Raw genomic sequence first — 24,073 nt, 5'->3', positions numbered from 1 at the left:
AGGCTGGCAGCTGGATTCCAAGGGGAAAGAAGGGGTAACACCTGCCCTGGCCAGGAACAAACACAACACAAAGGAAAAATGAGCCAGCAGAAAAAACCCACCCAGTGCTCCCACTGCGGAGCAGGGGAGAGCCAGAGAAAGCAAGATTGTCTCGTCCTCAGTCCTGTTAGCACCTGTACAATAAAACTGTACCATCTCCTGGGAGCAGCACGGCGCCTTGCTCGCTCTCTCCCGGAGCACTGCTCGTGGTGACACTGGAGGGGAGCAGGGAGCGGGCTGAGGCTGAGCAGGCACCGCAGCAGGCGCTGAGGGGGCTTCTGCAGTGGCCAGAGCCCCCATGGCAAGAAGCTGTCGGGGAGTGTGGGTGTGATGGCTGCCAGGGAGCGGGAGCGGGAGCGGGAGCAGCAGCACAAAACAAATGAGATGGAGGAAGGAGCCTGGTGAGAGAATGGAGCAGCGGGGCTGGCTCCAAAGCTAAGGGCAGTGACTGTTCCCAGGCTCTCAGCCAAGGATCAAGGAGCCCGTCCTTGGAGGGCCATGACCCCCTGGGCCTGCAGCTCAGGGCATGGCTGGTCCGGGGGAGCGCTGGCCTCAGACAGGGGCTGGAGGAAGCCCTCACCCCTAGCTCGGAGCTCACTATCACAGTGATACAGACTCAGCAGAAAACAAAGGAAACATTTACAAATTAAATACTAATTAAATAAATACTATGGAAGACGTTGGGAGGGGGAGGTCAAACAGAGAGGCCCAGTTCCACGGGGTCAGGCAGGGCACCCCCCACCTCTTGTGTTGGAGGAGCCAGAGCTCTTGCTGCCCCAAGAGCTGGGGCTCACGTGGCCCCGCGGAGAGGGCTTCATTGCCCACCACAGCTGCATGGGCTGAGAGCTGCAACCGCTGCTGCTCGTGACGAAGGGATCCGGGCAAGTCCTTGGAGGCAAGGGTCCTGTCTCCCCAGTTGGAGGAGACCCCCGAGGAGAGAAGGACTGGCTGGCCAAAGACCCAGGTCCCTGCTGCTGGCGCTGAGAGGGCCGCTTCCCGTTGGTCCTTATTGCCTCGTGATGCAGGGAGCGAGCTGTTTCCGTCAGCTGCTCCAGGCCTGGTACTCCACCACCGACCCCAGGAGCTGCAGTAGCTCGGGCTCATAGTGCACCAGCTCCACTGTCTCTGCAAAGCCCTGCACTGGCTCGGGGCTCTCCTGCACCTCCTCCTGCACCAGCACCTGACTGAGAGAGACCTGCCGCTGGAACTCAGCCTTGGGCAGTGTGGCGATCTCAAAGTGGGGGAAGCGGGCCTGGAATATGCGGGAGGACAGCTTCAGCCGCTTGAGCACGTCGGAGAAGAGGAACCAGTTGCAGGGCCTGGAGGATGGCAAGAGGATGGCAGGTTAGGGCCACTGGGGTCTGCGGGAATGCTGCTCACTGCACCCCTGCCCACCTGCAGCACGCTGACCCTCCCCTCCGCACACCCGGCTTTGAGTGCTGCTTTGCAGGTCACACCTCACAGAGCCATATAACCACAGAGGCAGCCGGGTTGGGAAAAACCTCTAAGATCATCAGGTCCAACCATTGCCCAGCACTGCCAGAGCCACGACCATCCCATGCCACTGAGGGCCTCGTCTACACCGTGTGTGGCCACTTCCAGGGACGGTGACTCCAGCACTGCCCTGGGCAGCCTGTTCCGGTGCCTGAGCACCCTCTGGGGGAAGATGTTTTTCTCTCAGCACATCCACACCTGCAGGAGTGCCCACCCAAGTGAGTCTCCTCCCGCCAGGCTCCTCCACAGACACTGGGGAGCTCATCAGTCCCAGTCAGCCGTCCACCTCAGCCTGAAGCTCGCTCCTGCCCTCATCTGGATAAATCCTGGTATGAGGTCTTCGCTAACTGCAAGAGGCCAAGGTGACCTCCTCAGAGGTGGACCTCTCAGAATTCGCCTAACAAATTCCATCTTACCCGACATCTGGCACTTGCTTCTCTGACTTGGGGCTTATAAAGTGTGATTTCTACCTTCACATTTTTCTGAGCAAAGAGTCTATGCAATACTTCATTTTGAGAAGTCTCATGACAGGGAGCTGTCATGCCACAACTGGGTTTCTGCCCCAGCAGCAGCAATTTTCTCCTCCTGGGGAAGCTGCAATAGCTTCATCCCTCCGTGTTTCTACCTGCAAAACAGGTCCTCCTTTGGAGGGATGCTTTGATATCTACAGGACACAAGTGTGCTCTATCAGGCCTGTCTCCTTAGCATGCAGTCAGCTTGGGCTCCCAAAGCTTCTCAGGCAGGTGTGAATTTTCCATATGTAAGTAACTCAAGTCATCCCCACCTGGAAGATAGCCTAAGGCTTCCTTGTATTGCCACTATCTTCTCAAGCTCAAGGGCTCTGTTCTGTGAGCTCTGACTTCACCCAGCATTCATGTCACCCACATGCTCTGCTCCAGGAAGATACTCACCCCCGAGAGACCGACACTTGGAGGTTATAGCTGGGAAGCAGTGGCTTGTCTGAGAACTCAAAGAGGAAGTTGTCTCCATCTTGGTCTTCTTCCTCCTGGTCTGAACTTCCCGGAGGGTTGAGCAGAAGATCACATCCGATGCTATCCTTCCCCTCTGCAACAAGCAAAACAGACATTAGCATCTCTCCCAGTTTCACATCAGCCAGTGCTCATCACTCCCTAGGGAACAGCTCTGCACAGCTGCACCGACTACCACCACTGTCCCATGTCCACAACATCCCAGCAGCTCTAAGAGCAAAGTCCCAGGGGCTCCTCTAGAGCGGTGTGTCAGCAGCGGTGCCTAAATACACACAGCAAGGCTGTGCCACCAAACCATGCACAAACCTAGAGAACATGACTTCAGAGACTCGGCCCCACAGATTCCTGGCTTAAAGCTGGCTGTCCCAGGAGGCATGTGGGCTCCAGCAGGATTTGCTTCATAGGAGATGGAAAACTGCACACTTGATCCATAAACCATTTGAAGGCAGTTAAATCTACTATTCATCAATCTGAAAAGCATCTGTCGAAAAATAGCTTGCTGCCTGGATTTTATTAAGAGGTATGAATAGTCATGGGTTTGCAGAGTGGTTTTGTCCTGCTGAGATAATACAGGATAACTCCAAAAACTTCCCACTAAATAGAGGTTAGGTTCTACACAGAGAAGGCAGACCAAATGTGCTGGTAATAACCAGCAAATAACCTGATCATGCCATAGTTCAACACCACGCATGGGAAAGCTCCACACCCCACACTCTATGAACGAATGCAGCCCTCAGAAAGAATGTCATTTTACTCAGAAACAGGAAACAGGCTCCAACAGGGTCCCAGGAAAAAAAAAAAATATAATTATTTCTTAGTCTGCCCAGGAGAAAAAAAAAAAATCCCTCTGAAACAGGAAAAAAAAAAAGGTGCTTGAATTGTCAAAGCTTCCTGTAGACCAGGCCAAAACTAAGTGACAGGAATCTCGGTGCAATGTCACTGCTGGCAAAGCTCAGAGGCCATCCCTGAAAAGCCTCACATCTCTTGAGCACCCCAGGAACAAAGATAAATGCAAAGACAACAGTGTGGTTCAGTGTCCACCCTGAACACCCCCCTCACTCAGTCCTCTCTCTCAGAAGGCTGGGACAAGAACAGGGACACCCTGTACCACTGCCAGGAGCAGGGAGACAATCAGGCACAACAATGCTAGTCCCAGGTGTAGAACAAAACCCTGGAGCAGGGCTTGGTGTCGAGCTAAAGCATCACCAAGTGCAAGACACTGATGACTTTACCACACACAGACCTCAGAGATCCCACACCCTGACTTCCCTCATGAGCTCTTGGCCCCCAGAGATTTGCAGATCTAAAGGAACATGTAGACAACATTCCTGCCTCAAAGAATAGCAACGGATTGGAGCTGCAGCCTGGGAGTTCTCCACATGAAGGGACATGCAATGCTCTCTGCTTCCTCTGGTGGAAAGGGATCCAGCCCCCAAGAAACACCAAGAGGTGACAGTTTGCTTACTGAAAAGTAAACTTTCTTTTTGCTTCCAGGGGTGAAGGACAGAAATGTGGGAAGACAAGATACAAGACAAGACTCCTCAACGCAAGCCAAGGGATATGGAAATGAAAGAACTGAAAGAAGCAGCTAATTTGAACTTGCTCTTCCAAGATCCACCCGTTTCACTTCAGGCATCAGGGTATACAAAAACCAAGATGGCACACTTCTAAATCACTTGCATGCAGCAGTGGGTCTCCTAAAGGGTATGCAGTCTCTGCAATCCCATGCTAGGATCTTCAAGAGGAAAAGGCACTGGTAAGTGGGAGATAAGCAGATGCTAGAACTCAAGCACGTAAACTCTCTGGGTAACCAAGAACTCAGCATGTTGCGGTAACCAAAGGGAGCTCAACTCTCCTGCCCACAAAACCACACACAATTGTCCTTCCTTGTTTATCAGAGAAATTCAAGTGGGAATCAGTGATCAATCAAAAAGGGTAGTATCTTTACTTCTAAAATACTCCAGTCACAGAACAGCTGTTTTATCTTATGGTGAAGAGGCTTCCTCTGAAAGGACTGAGACAGCTTCGAGAATGAGAAATTCAGAGGAAGGAGGCTGCAGTTTGAACTGCTTCCTTGGCACACCTGAGGTGCAAAAGCCCACGAACAAAAGTAGTACAGAATTCCTTCTGTTCTGAAAGGAAGAGACATGATGTCCTCCAAGAAGAAGCAAGGACACCCTTCCACAGGTACCTGATTTTTCTGCATTTCTAGAAGGATGTTGGAAATGACACAGGTGAGCAGCTAAAACCAAGAGCCTTTTAGCTTGCAGTGTAAATAACCCAAGTCTTTACAAAGGGCCTGAGAGCGCTGACCTACTGCCTCTGAAGTGGTTAGGAGGGACTCTGCAGTCTGCCACAGCCCCACAGCTACATCCAGAACATCTTCATTCATGAGCCCTGGGGGAACTGGAGGAACACCATCAGAGATCTGTGGACCTTGTCCCTGTGTTGTTCTGAGAGAACTCCTAAGCTGGTAACCACAACTTTCAGGAAGTGACAGCAGGAGGCACAGGTCCTGCCTTCCCTGGGAAATGCCTGGCACTGTAAGCAGAGGACCTGGCCCGGCCAAACGCCACCCCTCCAGAGCAGAGCAGAGGGAACCTGGAAGAAGTTCAAGACTTCTAACACCTCAAAGGAATAAGTATGTCCACAAGTGTGCTTTGGATTTATCTTTTATGACTGGTTAGCAGGGGAGCAACAAGAAGTGCTACAAGAATAACATGTTCTGGGATCGATACCCAGAGACCCTTAGGAATCACCAGCAGCACCTGAGTCCAGTCTTGCACACCATGCTCAGCCCACAGGAGGGAGCCACACACGCAGCTTCCCAGAGAAAAAGTCCCTTTCAGGAGCAACTCCCAACCTGTAACATTATGGCAAGATCTCTGTCAAGGCTGTGAGCTGGGAGGGACACACACATACTCAAGTGAATGAGGGGTTGCTACCTGGCATTACATCTCTCTGCTCTGCTGCTGTACATGAAATGACACAGACTGAACTCACCTAGTACAGAGCTACTGTAGAAGTCCCACGCTGTGCGAGGATCCCCATCCGTGCGCCCCTGAAGATCCAAAAGGTAATCTAGAGAAGATTGAGAGGGTTAATGCTTATCTACTGGACAAAGCATAGACTGGCATGCACATCCAATGATCCTGGGTTACACCCTTCACCTCTCCTGCTTTTCCCTAGTCTCCAGTTAGGGATTAGGGCAAAAGCTGAACCACAACTTGCAGGAGGAATACCCTGACTCAGAAGAGGACAATGTGGCCCTAGCCTGAGAACACAAAATAGAAGCTGAAAAGGAAAAACAACTGACAACACCCAATGTGTTGGAAAGAAAGGTTCTTAGGGTGGCCTTGAGTTCAAAATGACATCTCCAGCACCTGCACATGTAGTTAAGCCTGAAGGAGCTCAGACAGACAGCTGGAAACAAAATTTTTCCTGGCTGTTGTGTAGAAGCCAACACTTGTCTCGCCTCTATGCAATGAGAGCAGCAAGCAGGTAGGCCTCACTCTCTGCCACAGGGATCCCAAGTGGTCCCTTCTGACAAGGGATGGCAGGCAGCACTTGGGCAGAGGTGCCTGAGTAGAAGGCACTGTTACTTGGCAGCAAAACCCTGTTACTTAGGTTATGCAATAGAACCAGGAACTGTGGAACAGTGTCTCCAAGCCTCATGCACAGCACTGTCTTTAGTTGTGTGACCACAGAATTGCCATCTCCTTGCGCACTGAAGACTGAAAGTGACTTTTACCTGATTTGGAAAATGGTACACAATCCTGTAATTAAAGCCTGGGTGGCAAAGACACAAACACACATGACAGGACAGAGCTCAAATCACTCAGTCACTTGCTGCTCAAGCGCTTCTAAACCCTCTGACACCCACAACTGGTCCCATGTGCTGCCACACGGGAAGGGTGGAAGCACTGCCACCACTGGGCTTGGCACCTACCGCAGAGGAAGCGCTTCATCACCTCGCTGGTGGCAAGCTTCACAGCTGTCTGCCCAGAATAAGTGGCCAGAGTGGGATCAGCACCATAGGAGAGTAGAAGCCACATGGTTTCCAGGTTGTCATTTGCTACTGCATCGTGGACAGGCCTGCAAGGACAGAAGCACTGATAGGAAAACAGAAAGGCAGAGTTTGCAAAGCAAATGCTGTTTTGGGTTAACACGAATGTAGTGATGACCAACAGCTCATCCTGAAAACACGACCTGCTCCCTGCCTTGACTTCCCCAGGGCTTCCCCAGGTGCTCCCCTCTCAGTGCCTTGCCTGGTGCCATCCTGCGCGCTGCAGTTCACGTTGGCGCCGTGCTCAAGCAGGATGTGGAGGATGTCAATCCAGCCTCGCGCGCAGGCTTCGTGCAGCGCTGTGTAGCCAGCATTGTCACGATGGTTCACGTCGCTGCTCTTCTTCTGCAGGCAATACAGCACCACGTCCTACAGGAGCAAGAGTGTTGCGGGCCTGGTTACACATGAACCCAGCCAGGGCAGCACTGGGGACAGAGGGCACCAGAACTCACCTTGTAGCCCAGGCGAGCTGCTCGCTGCAGAAGGGTCTCCCCTGCGTTTTTGTTCACGATCAGCCGCCGAGCCCCAGGAGGAATGCTCTGGACTGGGGGCAGTTCCGGGGAGCTCCCTGGGCTGACCCGGCGGGACTTGCAAAGTGTCCACAACTCCTGGGACTTCTTCAGAGAGTGGATTTTTGGCTGATTCCAAGAGCCTTTCCCCTAGAAAAGAAAGGAATGCGACTCCTTGGCTTACTGACAGAGTCCCTTCTCTCTCTTCTCCCCATGTGTGCTCCCCTCATCAGTGCAAGCCATACCTTCCCCTCATCACAGATCCCTGCCAGGTGTTTAGTTTTACATTTGCGTTTTCCTGATGGTTTCTCCAGTTCTTCTTGGGCAGGAGAGCTGTCAGAGTGCTCCAGGAAGAAGCCATTCCGAAAGTCTGGGCATCCTTGAGATTTTCGGGGTGATGGGGAAAGCCTGCTCCTCAGCCGTAGCTCTGTGCCTTTACCCTTTACAGACTCCTTCTGCTTCTGGTACCTAAACTCTAGAGGAGAAATAGAAATGAGGAGCTTCTGGAGGTGCAGCACCAAAGGCTGCCAGGCAGAACAAACTGCTGATCTTGGATGGCTGCACATCCAGAGGCCCAGACCCATGGCAGAGGCACTGCACTAAGTGGAAGTAGAGTGAACACAGAGGTTCTCCCCAGCAGGGCTGGACTCCGCATGGACACAAGACACCCAATGGCAGATGGTCTCCTGGTCTCAAAAAGGTCAAGCCTGCCTAGAGCTGGGGCTCACACACAACTGACCACAGCTTAGGTCTGACTGGGAACCCAGTATGAAACTATCCAGCAGATCGCTGCAGCCTGTACCCGAAGATGATGTAGGGTCTTCAGCTAGCACAGGACACAGCACTCTGCAAACACATGGGCTGGACCCGTCCCTCCTCTGGCTGCCAGCCCACTCACAGTGCCCAGGTCCTCATCTCCAAAGCCAGTGGCGGCTTTAGGCCACAACTTCTGAATCCAAAATACAGAAGCTTACCCATCTGAGGGGCAAGCAAGCAGTCCCTGAGGAAACTGGCTTCTGGACAGAAGACAGACACTCAAGATGTGTGGTAAAGCTGCTGGCAAAAACTGTCCCCAGTGCTGCTGCACTCAAACCTCCTTCTCAGGCTCTGTTTGGAACAGATGCCAGCAGAGGCCAGTCTGAGAGCACCCATGAATTGCAAAGATGCCAGGAAGCCCATCAGAAACTTTACTCCTGGTCTCACAGGGGCACCCAGACACAACATACTGCAGCAACAGCGTAGAACCATGCCGGAGCAGAAGCAGAGATTGAGCCATCAGCTGGTAGGAGTGCAGCAGCCATCTATATGACTTCTCACAGCACCTCAGAGTATCTCAGCATCTCCTGAGGACTGTCAGTGTGACCACTGGTGTGGCAGAAGGCAGCAGGTTCGTACCCACTACTGCACCCCAAAGAGACAGACCCAAGCCTATGGAGAGCTGGCAGAACTGCTTCCCCCAAGCCCGTGGCTCAGGCACACTCTCCTGCAATCCTGGCAGAAGTTACCTGTGGGACCCCTGGACACAGCTACAAGCTACCAGCCGTCAGCACACCCTGAGACACCGTGTGCTGCTGGATGAGCCCCAGCCTTACGTCCTACAGCCTCAAACCTGCTCCTGCCTCAAATTCTCATCCGGACGGAGAGGAGGGACTGCAAAGACTGCTAAACCTCAGGAAAACGCAGGTCACAGGCTTGATGTGACTGCATGGGCTGGGCAGTGCTGGTAGAGTAGCGAGCAGGATGCTGGCAGGGGCACTGCATCCTCCTCCCAGCAAAGCTGAAGACACGAACCACAGCGGGGGCGAGCTGGGGGGTGTCTCTGTCAGCTGCAGACACTCCAGCTTTGTTAATCCTCTTGCCCTTGTGCTCCCTGGTGCAAGCTTGCAAGTTGCCTTAATAAAGGGACACAGAGCATAAAGATGCCCAGTTAAATTGTAGTGGCTCCACTCTCCTATAGCCAGTTGAACACTGCCCCCAGGGGCCTGTGCTTGTCCAGAAATACTCCTCTGCACTACCTCATCTGATTCTCATTTTCCCACACCCTCTGTCTTTATCTGAGGGTAAGACCAGTATCTAATTAGTCACATAAGGCTGCTCTTTCCTACTCCAAAGTTTCCTGTGAATATTTTGGAAAGAAGAGCGGGTCAGTTGAAGCTTGCTGCCCATGCTGTGGACATCAAGCCACTAATAACAACGGAGTTTCATCATTACAGAAATACACCAAAGCACCAAAAACACCAAAAAAAAATCTCACACACAATAAAAAACACCCCAAACCCCAACCGAATGAGAAATCCCCATTTGTCCCCAGCCTGGTACCAGAAACCCCTCTCCAGATTGTACCTGCTTTGGATTTCCGCCTCCTGTGGGGGTAGCCCACCCGCTCCTCCTCTCGCTCCGTCAAATATTCCCCCGTCTGGTACTTCCGACTTTTCTGTCGTTTCCTTTTCTTCCTTTTGACGTGGCTGTCATCATCCTCCTCCTCCTCCTCGTTGGGCTCCCACAGCTGCCTGGGGGATTCCACTCTCCATGGCAGGTCCCGGGTCCTCCTTGTGTGACAGCTGCTCCTCCCGGACACAGACCTGTCCCTGTCCCTGCGGCTGCGGTAGCCGGCTGTCCTGTGGGACTTTCGCAGCTTGCGACGTTTCAAAGTTGTCTCCTCCTCCTCTTCCTCTTCCTCCTCCTCTTCCTCCTCCTCCTCTTCGTCTTCCTGACCCTCCTCCAGCAACGGTAGAATCTCCTGACCAGTCACATCACACTCTCCCGTCACAGCAGCAGAAGAGCCGGCATTGCTTCCTGCAAAACATGGGGGATTTCTAGCTGACAAAGAAGCCAAGAGCAACCCTGCAAGGCAGGACAAAAGACAGAGCCAAGACCAGGTGAAAAGGGAAACACAGTCCACACAAGCCTCTCACCCGGGTCCCCTGGCACTGACTCACCCGACTGGCTGCGCGTCCGGCTGCTCAGCACCACTGGAATGAAATCCCGAAAGCTGTTCTTGGGTTTCTTCTCAAGGTAACCTGTGAGGAAAACACAAGCCTTGAGGAAACAGGCCACACACACATCTGCTGACCTGGCAAGGGCGGTCCAGCACCGCACTGTAGCTCTGGTTTGGATCCCAACCCACTGCAGGAAGCCGCTGCAGCCTGACCCCGCAAGGACACGGTGCCGTGCCCCGAGTACCTTCCTCACGGCTGTCTCCACACTGCACCGGTGATGGCAGCTCCGGCTTCGCTGGCCTCCGCCGCTTGCGCTTTACCCTGAAGCTGTTGTGGTCCTTCCCTGACCCCAGGCAGGGCTGGGCTTCTTGCCTGCCGAGTTCATGTGGATTGTCGTGGTGTTTTCGCCACTGTGTGTGGAGGACACAGACTGAAGCTTGAGCTGCTGACTGACCGAGCTGGAGCAGCAAAGGAGAAGGGACAAAATGCTGTCCCCTCCACTCATCTCCAGCATCTTTGACACCCCAGATCCATTTTTGCTCTAGATAACCTGCACTGATCCACTGCCACATAACTCCAAGGAGCATGGGTGGAAAGCGCTGTGCACTCAACTAGCCCTCCCCCGTGAGAGCTCCCTCCTTGTCCCAAACCCCACCTGCCAACCTCTGCCATAACCCAGCAGCCCCGGCCCATCCACGCACCTTCCGGCCATGCACGCTCCAGCTCCCTGACTTCCCAGGGGACTCCTCGCTCTCCTGGCCTTGGCACTTTAGTCTCTTGTGGGCCTGCCTGGTGTCCCCATCATGCTGCCGCTTGGACTTGCAGCGCACGCTGCCCTCTTGCTTGATTTGGCCTGCTCCTTTGAGTTTGACCTCGGCAAAGGCCTGGGGAGCAGTCCCAGCTCGCAGGCAAGTCACAGGGGTGAATGACAGGTCACACTCCACTCGCTCCTTCTTGACCCTGCATAGATCCACCTGACGCACACACTGGGGGGGCTCTGCAGCGGGGGGCTCCTGGGAGCCTTCGCAGCCCAGCTCCTTGCACTGACTCTCTGCGGGCACAGAAGGCACCTCTGAACTCACTCGCAGGCTCTGCTGCTCCGCTGTCGGCACCTCATGCGATAAATACGCTGCTAACACTTGGGCTTTAGGTTTTCCATCCAACTGCTTGAGGCTACAGCTCCCTTGGGGGGGAGCCTCAGTCTCTACGTTCTGTACGCTGCCCTCCTTACTGGAGTCAGGCTTCGGTGGATCACTCTCCTGACTCTTCTGAGGGTTGTCGAGCTTCCCCTTCTCCCCTTTCATATCCAAAGCACTGGTCTGAGGAGATGGACCTGCATCCAACAAGACTGGGTTAACTGGCTGCTCGTAGAGCTTGGGCAAGGACCGGCAGCTCTTGCTCTTGGCTGCAGCTTCCCGTTCCTGAGGTGGGAGCCTGGGCAGTCCCTCCGGCAGGCTTTGGGCGGCTGCACTGGACTCTGTGGGCTGCACGCTCGGGAACGTTGGGAGCTCACCTGCACCGGCTGGCTTGCAAGAGCTATTCTGGCCTGGGGGCAGCTGCCCGGCTGTGGAGATGCCAATGGAAAGCAGAGGGGTTTGATGATAAGGAGACACGCCAAGGGGCAGAAGCTGAGGATTGGAAGGTTTTCCATTCATGGGGCATCGCGGGTACACACTTCCCTGGCCAGGATTCCAATTGGAGATGTCCTTGGACTGACACAGAGGAGCTCCCGGAGTAACTCTGCCGTGAAGAACTCTCCTGGCAGGCTCCTGCTGTCCTTCTGCGCTGGTCTGGTTGGCTTTCTTTCCACAGGGAGCCCCAGCACTGCGAGGTTCTCCCTGATCAATGACGGAAATAGGCTCCTGCTTGGGAAGGTGGCGCGGGTCCCTGCTGAAGCTCACAGCGGGGTCCTTGCTGAGCAGCAGTGAGGCAGGCACCGGGCTGGCAACGCCAACATAGGTGCCTGGAATGGCGCTGATGAGTGCAGTGTTCTTCACCCAGGAGCCCTGCTCACCGTTGCGCAAGAACTCGGGGAAGATGACTAAAGGAGGGGTGGTTCCCAGACACGAGGTGACGCTGCTGCCCGTGCTCTGGGCCGCACGCTGGGACTTGGACAGGACCGTGGTGAGAAGGGCTTTGCCACTGGTGTGCACAGGGGTGAGGATGGGCATAGGAGGTGTTTTGCGTTGGCTGGGTGGAGGCAGCTTCTGACGATTGGACTTGGAGGAGAGATCGAGAGGCATCTCACTGCACTCTGGAGACGAGACCATCTCACGCTCCAGCTGCGGAGGGGACTTGAGAGGAGAGAGCGATGTGGCAGCCCCCGGTGCGGGCGGCTCGGGAGCTGTTGGGGCTCTGGTGTGTGCACCAGTGCCAGAAGATGGAGCAGTGCTCACGCACGGGGCTGCCGCTGAGGGCTGGCTGGACGAGGGCGAAGGGCCGGTGGTGGACGAGGGAGCGCCCTCGGAAGCAGCCTGGGCACCACTTCCTCCTGAGGGCAATGGGCAGCTCAGCTGATTCACCTCCACAGACACCACTTTTGCATCTGAAGCCAAGGGTCTGGTGACAGAGAATGTGTAGGGGTAGGAGCGCAGCTCTGGGGAAGCGATAATGCCTGGCAGGCAGCGATCGTGTAGGTAGGAAGGCAGGACAGGGAGGGTGAGCGTGGAGGAGACCCCCAAGGTGGCTGGAAGCGTGGCCACGCTAAGCGGCTGCCCACAGCTGGGTGGTGGGATGTACACCAGTGACTGGCTTGGGCTCAGAACTGCCCCAGCCTGAAAGGACAGGGGCAGCTTTTGCATAGCAGGGGCCTGAGATGTGGGAAAGCACACTCTGTTCAAAGTAAAAGTTGTAGGAGTGGAGGCAGAGGTGCTGCAGCTGGAGACAACCACAGGAAATGTCCCTTCCGCCAGCACACCTGCCTCTTGTGCTCCATTGCTTGGGGTGATTTTCTCCTTTCCAGAAGGCTCACTCTCTGGCACCACGGAGCAGGCTGGAGCAGCATCAGCCTGCTTGGTGCTCTGAGGATCTGCAGGTGTCCAGGCAGCATCAGCACCACTACCCTCCTGCTCTGCAGCCTTCGGGATTGCAGGCTCCTGCCCTCTGCCATTCCCCTGGCTTGCCAGAGGGCCCAGGGCATCATCTTTTACAGTCTTTTCCACTCCCTCTGGGTTTGGGGTGGGATCAGGTGGCTGCTCTTCCAGTTTGGGCCCAAGCTTTTCCTCCACCTTGCCATCAGCGTCCAGGCCCTGGGCACTGCTGCCACCACCACTGACTGCTGTGAGCTCCACCTGCAACAAGAAGGGAGAAGGTGTCCGTAGGGCTGTGCAAGTGAATCCTAGTGAAGCAGGCAGGACCTTCTCCCTAACCCCCACCTGGACACAAAGGCAGAAGTGGCAAACAGCTTTGTTTGCTTCCCCTTGCTGCACCCCTCTCAAGGGGGAGGCCATGGGACCCGTTAGAGTAGATGCTCTTTCTTGGCCTGTTCCATCAGGGAAAGGCCTTCTCAGCCCCACACAAGCACACAAAGAGCTCACCTCGGAAAAGCTGGTGCTGACACAAAACTCCTGAGACCTCAAGTGCTGGGAGCTGCTCGTTTTCGACTCCTCATCAGAAAGGGGGGCTCTCCTGGCCAAGGAACAAGACAGAGGATTACAAAATACCCTCCCAGCACCCCAGCAAGGGACAGCAGCAGAGCTGGCAGCCTGAGGAAGCGCGGCTGCTCCATGTAGCTCCTCCTCACCACACAACACACAGCAGGTACCAGCCACTACAGATCAAGGGGCTGAGGAGTACTGCTGTGTCCTCCCGCTCCCGGAGCTCCCGGCTCTCCCTATGGCTCCTGCAGCCTGGACAAGCCTTTCTCCATGGCCCAGCAGCTCTGCACATCTCCCTCAGCCACAGCATTTTGCCCCTCCGGCCCTCCTCAATACGCTGCCTCCCAGCCTGAGCCCACACTCGCTCCTCAGTCTCCGCTTCCCCTTCTGCTCCACCACGTTCCCAGTCCCATGCTCCCGAGCCCCATCCTGCTTGTCTCTTCTACAGGCAGCTCCTCATTGCCGCCCCCAGCTTCTGACCCTTTCTCTTTGGAAAGCTGTTCCTGAGTGGAAAGAGTGGATCCGGGTTCAGGGATGTGAACCCCACTGAAGCAGGGCACATTGAGGACACAGCTCAGGATCCGTGGGGACAGGGGATGGGGCGCCCCATGCCTGCCCCAGCAGTATTTACCCAGCGGCCGTTCGCTGCTCTTTCAGGGTCATTCAGACAAGCTGCTGAGGCCGGGGCAGAACCGCCCGAGTTCAGCTCCTGCTGAGGACACGACCCGGACCCGGTCCCGGCCCTGCCCGGCTCTCCCAGCAGAGTACCGCACACAGGTGCGACCCGGGGCTGCCGCAACCCCGCACCGGGCCCCGCAGCACGGCTCCCGCAGAGCCCTCGAGCCCGGTCACGGTCAGACGGCGCCAGCCGGAGCGCTGCCGTTAGCCCGGGCGGGTCCGGCCGCCGCGGGGATGGGAATGCCCGGGCCCGGCCGCCTCAGCGCAGCCGGCGGCGCTCGGGGAGCTGCGCTCTTGGCCGCGGCAGACGCCGGGGCCCAGCCTTAATCCGGGACAGGGGCGACCCCGCCGGAGTGAGAGGGGCCTGGGGGGAAGAGGAGGACGCGGGGCGCGGGGGCGCGCACTCAGCCCACGGTCGTAGCCCGGTTCCGGAGCAGCGGAGCCGGCCGAGGGGGCCCGGGGCCGGGGCCGAGCGCACACAGGCGGGCACCGCGGCGGCGGGACGCCAGGGGGCGCCCGAGCGCAGCTGCTGCCCGCGGCTCTACCGGCGAACGGCAGGAGCTGGACAGCGGGGCCCGGCCCGGCACGGACTGGAACCGGCACGGCACGGGAACGACCCGGCCCCGGGCACAGCCCCGGCACGGACCGGAACGGGCACGGCACGGCCTCAGGCACAGTCCCGGCACGGACCGGAACGGGCACGGCCCCGGGCACAGCACCGGCACAGCCCCGAACGGACCGGAACGGGCACGGCACGGCCCTGGGCACAGCCCCGGCACGGACCGGAACGGGCACGGCACGGCCCTGGGCACAGCCCCGACACGGACCGGAACGGGCACGGCACGGCCCTGGGCACAGCCCCGGCACGGACCGGAACGGGCACGGCACGGCCCCGGCACGGGCACGGACACGCCCCAGGCACAGCGCTGGGCACTGCCCCACCTCCTCCTGTCGTCCGCTACCTCCAAGGCCGCCGGGGCCGGACCTGCCCGGCCAGCACTGGCCCCAGGCCCTGTCAGAGACTGGTCCAGTCCCTGCCGGGGATCCTCCACAGCCACCCGGTGCCAGCCGAGGGAGAGCGCCCGGCCGCAGCCAGCCCGGTTGTGCTCCCTTGCTTGCGCAGACACCCCAAACTTTCATGTTTATTGCAAACTAGGAGTAGCTGCGAGTGGCTCAGGAGAGGCAGAGGAGGGCAGCACCGTTGCCAGCTCTTATCTGCGGGACACACGGCGGGCCAGGCGCTGCTGAGGGCTGCAGATGATCTCTGCAGGGCTGAGCTCGCCCTGTGCCACGGCTCCTCTGGCCGGCCCTCGCAGCACTCACCTCCAGAGTCCCCAGCGCCCGCAGGGAGCAGTGGCAGGCACACGCTGCCTCTGAGCCCATAAAGCTTTCCTGGCTCTGGCAAACGCACTGAACACGTGAAATAGCCCCAAGGAAGCCCCAAACTGACCCCCCCCCCCCGGCAGTTCAGAGCACAGGTGTGGTGAAGCCAATAGCACATGCAGGCTCATCCTGCAGCCACACAGCAGAGGCAATACAGCTACACACTCTGCTTGTGGGCCCTCTCCAATGGAGCACAATCGGTCTGGGACCATTACATGCCATCTGATCACAGCCCCATCCCCTCCCTGTGCTCTTGCACACCCCCATCTGTGTTACACCCCAGGAAGCACAGGCTGAGCCAGCACCAGCTCCCTTCCTACAGCCTCCCCAGTTCAAGGCACTTTTCCCTTCTTCCTTCCCACTACGCTGCCGACGCACCTCACCTCTCCTCGTTGAGGCCACACATGCGAATCCGCTCTGTGCTGGTCCAGTTGTGCACCCCACTATAGAGAGGTGCTGTAGAGATCATGACAGCTGCTCGTCACCGACCGGGGCTGCTGGGGCTCGAGAAGCCGCTCTGCCTACAAAAGAAAGCCAGAGGGTTGGGAACTCTCCCAGGGATGCTCCTGTTCAACCGCGCTTCAGAGAGCAGCATCCCCAGCTGCGCTGCTGGGCAGACTGGTGCAGTGCCCGAGATGCTACACTTCTGTCTGCAAGAGGGCTAGAAGCAACCAGCAGAGCCCTGGGCAGCATCCGCAGCCCACTGCCAAAAAGCCTCTGGCTACCCTGAGAGTTTCACACCGATGTCTCCACACACACGCGCATCCCTCACCAAGACTCCTCCGCCTTTCTTCTCCCTCCAGAGGAACACCCAGCACTGGGGAACAAGCCACAAGTCAGACTTTTACCCAAGAAGAGGGTCTGTTAAAATGCTGCCGTGCCCCAAGGCCCCATACGACTTTCACAAGCCAGCACATGGCAGGTTCAAGGAGGAAAAACCTCACATAAGGAGGCAACTGGGGGACCCTGGATGGGAGCAGAGGCTTGCCAGCAGTGCCCTGAGACAGTGCTGACAAGGGGTTACCCCCTCCCTCGGTCAGGAAGGTGCTGCTATTCAGCAGAGTTACGGATGGAAAACATGAGGAAATCCAGGGATTTGCGAGCATCCAAGCCGCACCGTCGGCTGGGTGGAGCTTTTGAGGGAGCGCTGCAGCCAATCCTGCTGCGCTGGGTGTTCCAGCACTAAGGCAGCTTTGCTGCTCCACTCCTGTCAGGGAAAAAGCAGCGGAGGAAGAGAGGATCCTCTGCGCTAACAAGTGGACCCGGTTGAACCGAGCGGCGCTGACTGCAAACGGCAGAGGGATGCTCTCGGAGCACCTGAAGGTAAAGCAGGCACAGAGGCACGGCACTGCTCAGTGCAGCAAGCGAGAGTGGGAAGAAGCTGAAAGTGACACGTGATCCCAAATCTCCATCGGCTGCCTGTTCCCTGACAAACTCCTGGCGACGTGAGCTCTGAACGGGACAAGAAGCAGCTTGCACCGTCCGTTTATGCCGAAACGAGCCCCGCAGGGAGCTACCGGCCAGCAGCTCGAGGGGTCCAGCCGTGGAACCGCATGCAGCCACTGCCGGGTGCCCTCACCTCAGCCCAAACGTGCCTGTGGGGATCCTCAGGCAGGAAGAAGTGCCGGGCACGTAGGAAAAAACGGGGTGAGGCAGCCTGCTTGCAGAAAAGCAGCGACAGAGCCATCCGTACGTATGAGGGCACAAGTGAGCAAACAGAGCACGGCAACCAGAGGTCAGGAGAAGCGGGGGAAACCTGCTAAAGGACATGGGTTTGGAAGCAATGCTCTGCAGTGAAGGGGGAGCCGGGCGGACGGTGAGATAGAGAGCAGGGTCATACCCGAAGAGAATGCGAGGTGGCTTGGAGCAGGAAGGGGAGGAGTCTTGCAATGCTTGGAGAGAAATGCAACATAAAGGAAATAGGGGAACAAACAATCTGCGGGGATTTCACCATCTTAGGCTAAACTGAAAGAAAGGGAGGAGAAAGGTCCTGCCCCCCAGCATAGTGACAGGACAGATGTTTCGGGGGAAACCAAAAGGGACCTTCTGTGCAATGGGGAAGGGGACACATACGGCTGCGCCATGTGGAAAGGGAGTTGGAGACGAGGGGAAGCCTTGAACAGACCAGGCGTGACCCGAGAATAGGTCTGGCAAGGGAAAAGTGATAAGAGGGTGGTACGAGAAGCTGGGAGAAGCAGCATGTTTGGAGTACTTGAGTAAAAGCTGGTCAACAGAGAAGGCATGATGGCCATGAGAAGGGAGCCGGGAGGACACAGCAACAGAGATAGACACCGTTTCATGAATTCTTGGCCTCTGTCCGCTATGGACTACGTGGGACATGTGCCAAAGACAGGCATTTCACAGGGAACGAGGAACAGAGGAGAAAAAGAATCAAGATTTCAACTACGTGAAGGAACAAAACAGGGGCAAAACCATAGATGTGGTCTCAAGCACACACCTGCACAAGGACTGAAAGAACAGCATCCTTAAGGAGGTAGGCCAGGAGGTTTATTGAGAAACATGGGATGAGCAGCAGCCTCCCAGTGCAACGCCGAACCAGAAAGAGCAACTGCAGCCTCCCCTGGTCAGAACACGCTTTCTGTCAAGTCGACATGAGGAAACAGAGCACATCTCCTGTCTACACTTGTGCTGCTTGAAGCGACTTTAAACGGATGTAATGAAACGAGTAGGAACCCCTTGGAGAACACAGCTAGAGCTTGGCTTCACATGCCTGTCTATGAGCAGAAGAAGCTGTTGAAGCCCTTCTCTCCCTTCACCCCTTCAATCACGTCACTGAAACTGTGCAGTGTCCTGGTAAACTTGACCAGGGAGTTGATCTCAGTTTAAAACCTTCGTGGGCTCCCCCCTGGCCTGGTTTTAACCCCTACTAGCTCCTAGATCAGGCTCACCAAGAGGGAGAGAGGGCACAGCCTGGCACAGAACCTGCTTAACCCATCACATCTGTCAAAGGAAGTGTACATGAAACCACAGTCTTATTTTGATTTAGCTAAATAGGTGCTCAGCCAATTCTAAGTAACTCTGAAGAAAGCTGGTTTAGAATGAAGTCAGAAGATGAACGCTGCATTTTGGGCTCATGGTGTGATATTAAAGCACCTTCACCCCCCAAAACAAACGGTGCTCCAAGAACTGCAGGCAGAAAGATGCTGAATGTGTCCACCTCCAATAGCAACCCCTCAGAGGGATGTTCAGTGAAACAAATCCCCCCCCGGAATTAAAACCAAGGGGGATTAGTTCATTTGTTCAATGAACATCCCGTGTTCATTAAAACCTCTCATCATTTTGCAAAAGGAGAGGCTGCTCCTTTGCAAACCAGTCTCCTCCAAGCTCCATAAAAAGCAGATGTTGTCCTTGTAGTAAAAGCATGCTTGTACTCAGGTTAGCCATGACTTAGCTACATGTGGAATTGAGTCAAGCAATTACTATCCCTTCTGAAATACCGTTGTGCAGCCAACAGAAGTGAGTTTCCTGAGACAAAGCTCTTCACGCACGGGTATTTTCTAATAGTTATCACCACTCAAATCCCTCTTTCACCAAAATCCCAACAGCATCAAGATAGCCATCGCTTCAGCCCAGGCTGAGGGGGGCAGGACAGGCTGCTGCTGCCTTCACCCACCCACTCCCACATTGCTGAAGACAACCAAGCCCACACAACCTCCGTGCTGACCCCTGCTAAAACCCTGCCCGCACCCTAGCTCTCGGTGATCGGAACTGGAGCTGCCCAAGGCGAGGCTTCCGAAGCAAGTTTTCCATTGCCATGCTGCCCCTTGCTCTCCATCTCCCACCCCAGCATTAACGTAGCAGGAATTGCAAAGTGGATTTTGCAAACTACTCCCCCCCTGCAAATAACAGCAGTCCCTCAGCCGGATCAGCTCCCTGACCGAACTCAACACCCAGCTCCTCAAGCGCTTGCCCCAGCAGCTTCTCTGGGCTGCCTCCAGACTTCCAGCCATAGGTAGCAAGGAGTTGGTTTTCACCAGAGGGTTTGGTGCTGTCACGTTTGCATGACAGATGTCACATCTCTGTTGCCACCTGGTCGAACCCTCGCTCATACTGCTGTGAGCAGGTCAAACAGAGCCATGATCTCCTGCAGCCGTCACCGCCAGGGCACCTGGGGTGAACCCACGGTACAGGAAGGGGCCTTTTCCCTCTTCTTCTTGCGTTTAGGACTACACTGCCTTGACACACACCCCCACCCCCAAGAAGCTTTTCATGTATTTCCCTGCTCTGTACTAAGATGACATAGATTTCAAGCCGCTTACCCTCCTCTCCCCATCCCAGCACTGGCACATGAGTAATGCACCGAGCGGTTGCCACTATTTCAGCTGCACCCTGCCTGGGCAGGCATGAGATGCCAGGTGCTGAAATGCCAGCAGCCAGTCTCCTATAACCCCCCCAGCGCAAGGCTTCCCCCTGCCTGGGCTCCAGGCAGGAATATCACCCCAAGAGCATCAGTAGGAACTCAGTGCAGCTCGACAGAGCTCCAAGGCCTTTATGGACACTGACGGTTAAGTGTGACAGCGGCACAGAGGGAGGAGGAGGATTTCCACCTTAGGGCTTGGAGAAGGAGAAAGCCCAAAGGACCCCATGCAGCAGCAGATGAGGAGGCTGCAGTGGGTCCCCTCCCGCTGTGCAAGTGAAGGCCGGGGAAGGACGGATGCACTTTGACCCTGAAAACACACCCACAGGAGACACCTTTGCCACATTCATGCCCAGACAGCACTGAAGCCTTGAAGCCTGTTGGCTTGGGTTTGGTTTTCCCCCAGATAGCAATGGAATATCAAACGGGGTTTCGCTGCTGGGAGCTCCAAGCAGGACCCGGAGCTCAGAGCGCATCGTTCAGCGCAGTAGCGCAGGGTGGCAGGAGGAACCGGCTGCACCGCCAGGAATGGGCCATCACCCACAGCCCTCCGCTCTCTTTGGCAGCCTTCGTTGCCATTAGTAACACAGGCAAGAAATTATAGTTGGTTTTATGTGTGATTGCTGGGTGCCCATTTAAGTTCCAGAGGTCCAGAGAGAGCGCCAGCACCCAGAGTCGCCCCAGGCGCCTTTTCAGCTCTGAGCATCACCTTGGGAAACCCTTCAGAGCAAAGTGCTGGCAAAAATATTTGAATTAAATAAAAAAAATCTACTAAAACATGGTGAGGGTCCCCTCACAGGACTCACAGTGGGCACAATGCACCGCCAGGGGAAAATCAGACCAAGAAAACCGAAAAAGGGAACGGGTTTATCTATCTTGTATCACGTTACTGCTCCTGCAGGGGTCAACAGCAGTGCCGGTACCAACCAGGAACAACCAGGGTGCCACAAACCCCTGCAGGGCCTGCCCAGGCCACCACCGTGGCCGGTGTCAGCAGGGAGGTGCCGGGTCCAACCCCCACGACCACCCCAGCTCAATTTGGGTCCTCCCAGCTCAGATGGGTCCCCCCAGCAACCCGACCACTGCCAAGCTGAGCCAGGCTTTGCCTCCACGCATTTGCTTAAGCTCATTTAAAGACACAGCAACACCGCGAGTAATTATAGATACTCAGCACGACAAATTGGTAATAAAAAAGAGAAAATCCATCCCCATTTGGAATGAAACAAAGAAAAGTTTGCCACTCATTTGCTAGTCCTTTGGTCACTCATCCCTGCTGCCGGCCAGCAGCACTGAGCACTCCCTCACTCACAACACCGGGGCTGTCCTCACAAAAGGCCACTGCTGTGCATTTAAGGGCTGGAAAAAAGAGCCACTGAGGGAGGACAGTGTAAAAAATGTGTCTGACACGGCACGTGTCACCAGGAATACCGCGACGGGAGAGCAGCCGCCTGTCCCTGGTGCTGGGCCGGCACGCCACAGCCCAGCACTGCCAGGGGCAGCTTCGTTCTGGAGGCCAAACCGTGCCAGAGCCAGTCTTCGGAGCCCACCCAGGGCACAGCTCCAGAGCCAGGCGATGGCAATGAAGTGGTGCCTTGACAGACACCAGCACCCAACCGGTGGGACCCAAAGGCTGGTGATGGCAATGAGGAATGAAACGGGGAAGGGAAGGCTGGTGCAGACATGGTCAAAAAAGACGTGACAAGCAGCAAAGGGCGTGGGGTGATCCTCCCTGACTCGGCTGCTGCTGATGAGGATGCTGGGGAGCAGATGCTCTGCCGGGAGGAGAGACTCTCCATCGCTATGTCAGCCTGGAAGAGCTTCTCAAGGAGCTGTTCTGAGCTGGCAGCACCCGCGCCGGGGGAAGGGAGCGACGCTGCTCGCCGAGAAGCTGCACCGACCCTGCTGAGCACCGACACTCCGTCGAAGGAGTTTTGGTTTCCTCTCCGTTACGGGCGGCAGGAAGCGCCTCCTCCTGCCCGGTCCCGCCGCTGCCCGACCATCACCACGGGCACTACGGGGCCCGATACGGCCGCCGCGGGCTCGGGGGGCGGCGGCGGCGCGGGGCCGACCCGAGCCCTGCCCGAGGCCGCGGGGCTGGTCCCTCCCGAACACCGCGAGGCCGCGGCACAGCCCGCGCCGCTAACGGAGGCCCCCCCCGCCCCGCCCCGCGACACGCCGGACCCCACGGCCGCTCCGGGGGCCAGGCCCCGCGGCACTGCCCCGCGCCGGCCCCCGCAGCCCCCGGTGTCCGCTCCGGCTCAACGGCAGCCCCCGGGGCCGCTCCGCACGGGAGCGCGAGGCCGCCTCTCGCCCAACGGCCCCGGTACCCGCGGCCGGGCCCCACCTCCCCGCGCTGCCGCACCGGGGCAGCCCCGAACATGGAGGTGGCGGCGGCCGCGCTGCCCCCAGGGAGGGCTCTTCCGCCATTGCCCGGCGCCCGCCCGCCCGGCTCCCGGCGCTGCTACCGGGGCGGCTCGGCCCCGGGCAGGGCGGCCGCCGGCGACGGGCTCGGGCCACGCCGCTAAACTCCGCGAGCGCCCGGCGCCGCCGTCCCGCCGCTGTCGACCGCCGCCCCGGGAGCGCTGCGCCCCGGCGGCCGTCCCGCCCCGCCCTGCAGCCCCGGGACCCCCGCGCCGCCCCGGGAGCGGCAGGTGTCGCCGGTGCCGGTGCCGCCGCGCGAGGCAGGGCAGCAGCGCGCCGCGCCGTCGCGGGGCAGAGAGCGGAGCACAACGCCCGTTGCCCGCTGCCCCCGGCCCGGCGCTGTCAGCACCCGCCGTCCCCGCCGCTGTCCCACCGCAGGACGTTGTCCACCCCCCACCATCGCCAACTCCACCCCCCCCCCTCCCGGGCGCCCCCCCCCCCACGGGGGTGTCCCGGGACCGTTTCCATGGAGACCCCGTCCAACCGGGCGGGGAGAGGATGGGTCGGGCCGCCCGCTCCCGTCCACCCCCCGTCACCCCCTCGGCAGTGGGTGCGGGGCCGCAAGGGCCCGGGGTGCCTGGGCAGAGGGGGCCGGGGCGTCCGGTGCGGGGCGGCGCGGCGCGAGGGGGGGTGTCGGGCACGCACCTGCTTCCCGAGCCGGGCGGGCGGCGGGGGGGCGGCGGCGGGCCGAGGCGGGCCCCTGCCCGGCGGCGGCGGGTCGGACACTGGGCGCTGCGAGCGGCGGTTCGGCGGCGGCGGAGACACTGGCAGCGGCAGCCGGAGTGTGAGGGCGAGAGCGAGCCGCGGCCGCGGCGGCTGCCGGGAGCTGTAGTCCGGTGGCCGCTGCCGCCCGCCCGCCCCGCGCCCCGGGGACTGCGGCTCCCGGCGTGCCGCGCGCCAGCCCTGCCCGCGCGGGGGGGCTGCGCGGAGCCGGCCGAGTCCGGAGGGGGAACGGGCAAGGGGGGGGGGGGGACCGACCGGGAGGGGCCGGTAGCACCGGGCGGCACGGGGCGGTACGGCGCGGTGCGGGGGGAGCCCCGCGCACACGCACACAGACCCGACCCCGCGCTGGGGCACCAGCGCCCGCACCGGGAGCGGCGCTCGCTCCGCACCGGGGGGAGGAGGATGGAGAAGGAGGAGGCGGCGGGGCGGGCGCTCGCTCCACGCCCGAGCAGAGCTGGACGGGCAGCACAGGAGGAGAGCGCGGCTCCCGCATCCCCCGGTGCCCGCCGCCGGGTGCGGCAGTGGGGGATGTCCCCGGGCGCAGCCCCCCCCCCCCCCGAGCGGGGCCGGTGGAGCGGGCGCGGAGCCGCCTGCCCGGCCGAGGTGGACGCGGGGCCGGCGATGGCGCTGGGTGTTCCCCCCGCCCCCGGCCCGGTGCTTCGCCGGGCGGGCAGCGCTGCGGGGCAGGGGCGGCCCTGGGCGGGGGGCGAGTCGCCTCCGCCTCGCCATGCGGGGCATCGGGCTGCGCTGCGTGGCGCGGTGCGGTGGATCGAAGTTTTTCACCGGCCCCCGCCGGCGGCACCGGGGCCCTCAGGCCCGGCGACCGCCGCACACACGTACACACAAACATACAGAGCC

The 24,073-nt window shown here is 58.4% G+C and overlaps 1 protein-coding gene across 3 annotated transcripts; it reads right to left on the bottom strand.

Annotated features, from left to right (window-relative positions):
• Positions 1 to 655: 655 nt before the first annotated feature.
• On the bottom strand, positions 656 to 23,315 carry BCORL1 (BCL6 corepressor like 1). Of its 3 annotated transcripts, none has more exons than XM_061368942.1 (14): positions 23,138 to 23,315; positions 16,077 to 16,214; positions 13,573 to 13,663; positions 10,738 to 13,326; positions 10,281 to 10,494; positions 10,037 to 10,117; positions 9,441 to 9,893; positions 7,343 to 7,572; positions 7,041 to 7,247; positions 6,791 to 6,957; positions 6,472 to 6,617; positions 5,526 to 5,603; positions 2,445 to 2,598; positions 656 to 1,358 (listed from the first exon to the last, which is right to left on the bottom strand). In XM_061368942.1, the coding sequence occupies exons 2-14, from the start codon at positions 16,160 to 16,162 to the stop codon at positions 1,082 to 1,084; spliced, it is 4,773 nt and encodes a 1,590-aa protein (XP_061224926.1). In that variant the 5' UTR covers positions 16,163 to 16,214; positions 23,138 to 23,315; the 3' UTR covers positions 656 to 1,081. The 3 variants fall into 3 exon arrangements, with proteins under 3 accessions (XP_061224926.1, XP_061224927.1, XP_061224928.1); XM_061368943.1 differs by having other exon boundaries at positions 10,281 to 10,446; positions 23,138 to 23,313; XM_061368944.1 differs by lacking the exons at positions 16,077 to 16,214; positions 23,138 to 23,315 and adding an exon at positions 14,264 to 14,365.
• Between the last annotated feature and the right edge of the window lie 758 nt (positions 23,316 to 24,073).

The sequence above is a fragment of the Neopsephotus bourkii genome, unplaced genomic scaffold (assembly GCF_033783945.1).
Source record: "Neopsephotus bourkii isolate Nb327-2 ecotype Australia unplaced genomic scaffold, CSIRO-AGI_Nbou_v1 NB_1468, whole genome shotgun sequence".
Taxonomy (NCBI): domain Eukaryota; kingdom Metazoa; phylum Chordata; class Aves; order Psittaciformes; family Psittacidae; genus Neopsephotus; species Neopsephotus bourkii.
Note: the sequence above shows the minus strand (reverse complement) of the source record. Positions and strands in the feature narration are given on the sequence as shown.

Coding starts and splice junctions, on each gene's coding strand:
- BCORL1 (XM_061368942.1), bottom strand. CDS start 16,162: ATGATCTCTACAGCACCTCTCTATAGTGGGGTGCACAACTGGACCAGC. Junction 13,327..13,572: donor TCAGCACCAGCTTTTCCGAG/GTGAGCTCTTTG, acceptor TTCTTGTTGCAG/GTGGAGCTCACAGCAGTCAG. Junction 7,573..9,440: donor GAGGCGGAAATCCAAAGCAG/GTACAATCTGGA, acceptor TTTCTCCTCTAG/AGTTTAGGTACCAGAAGCAG.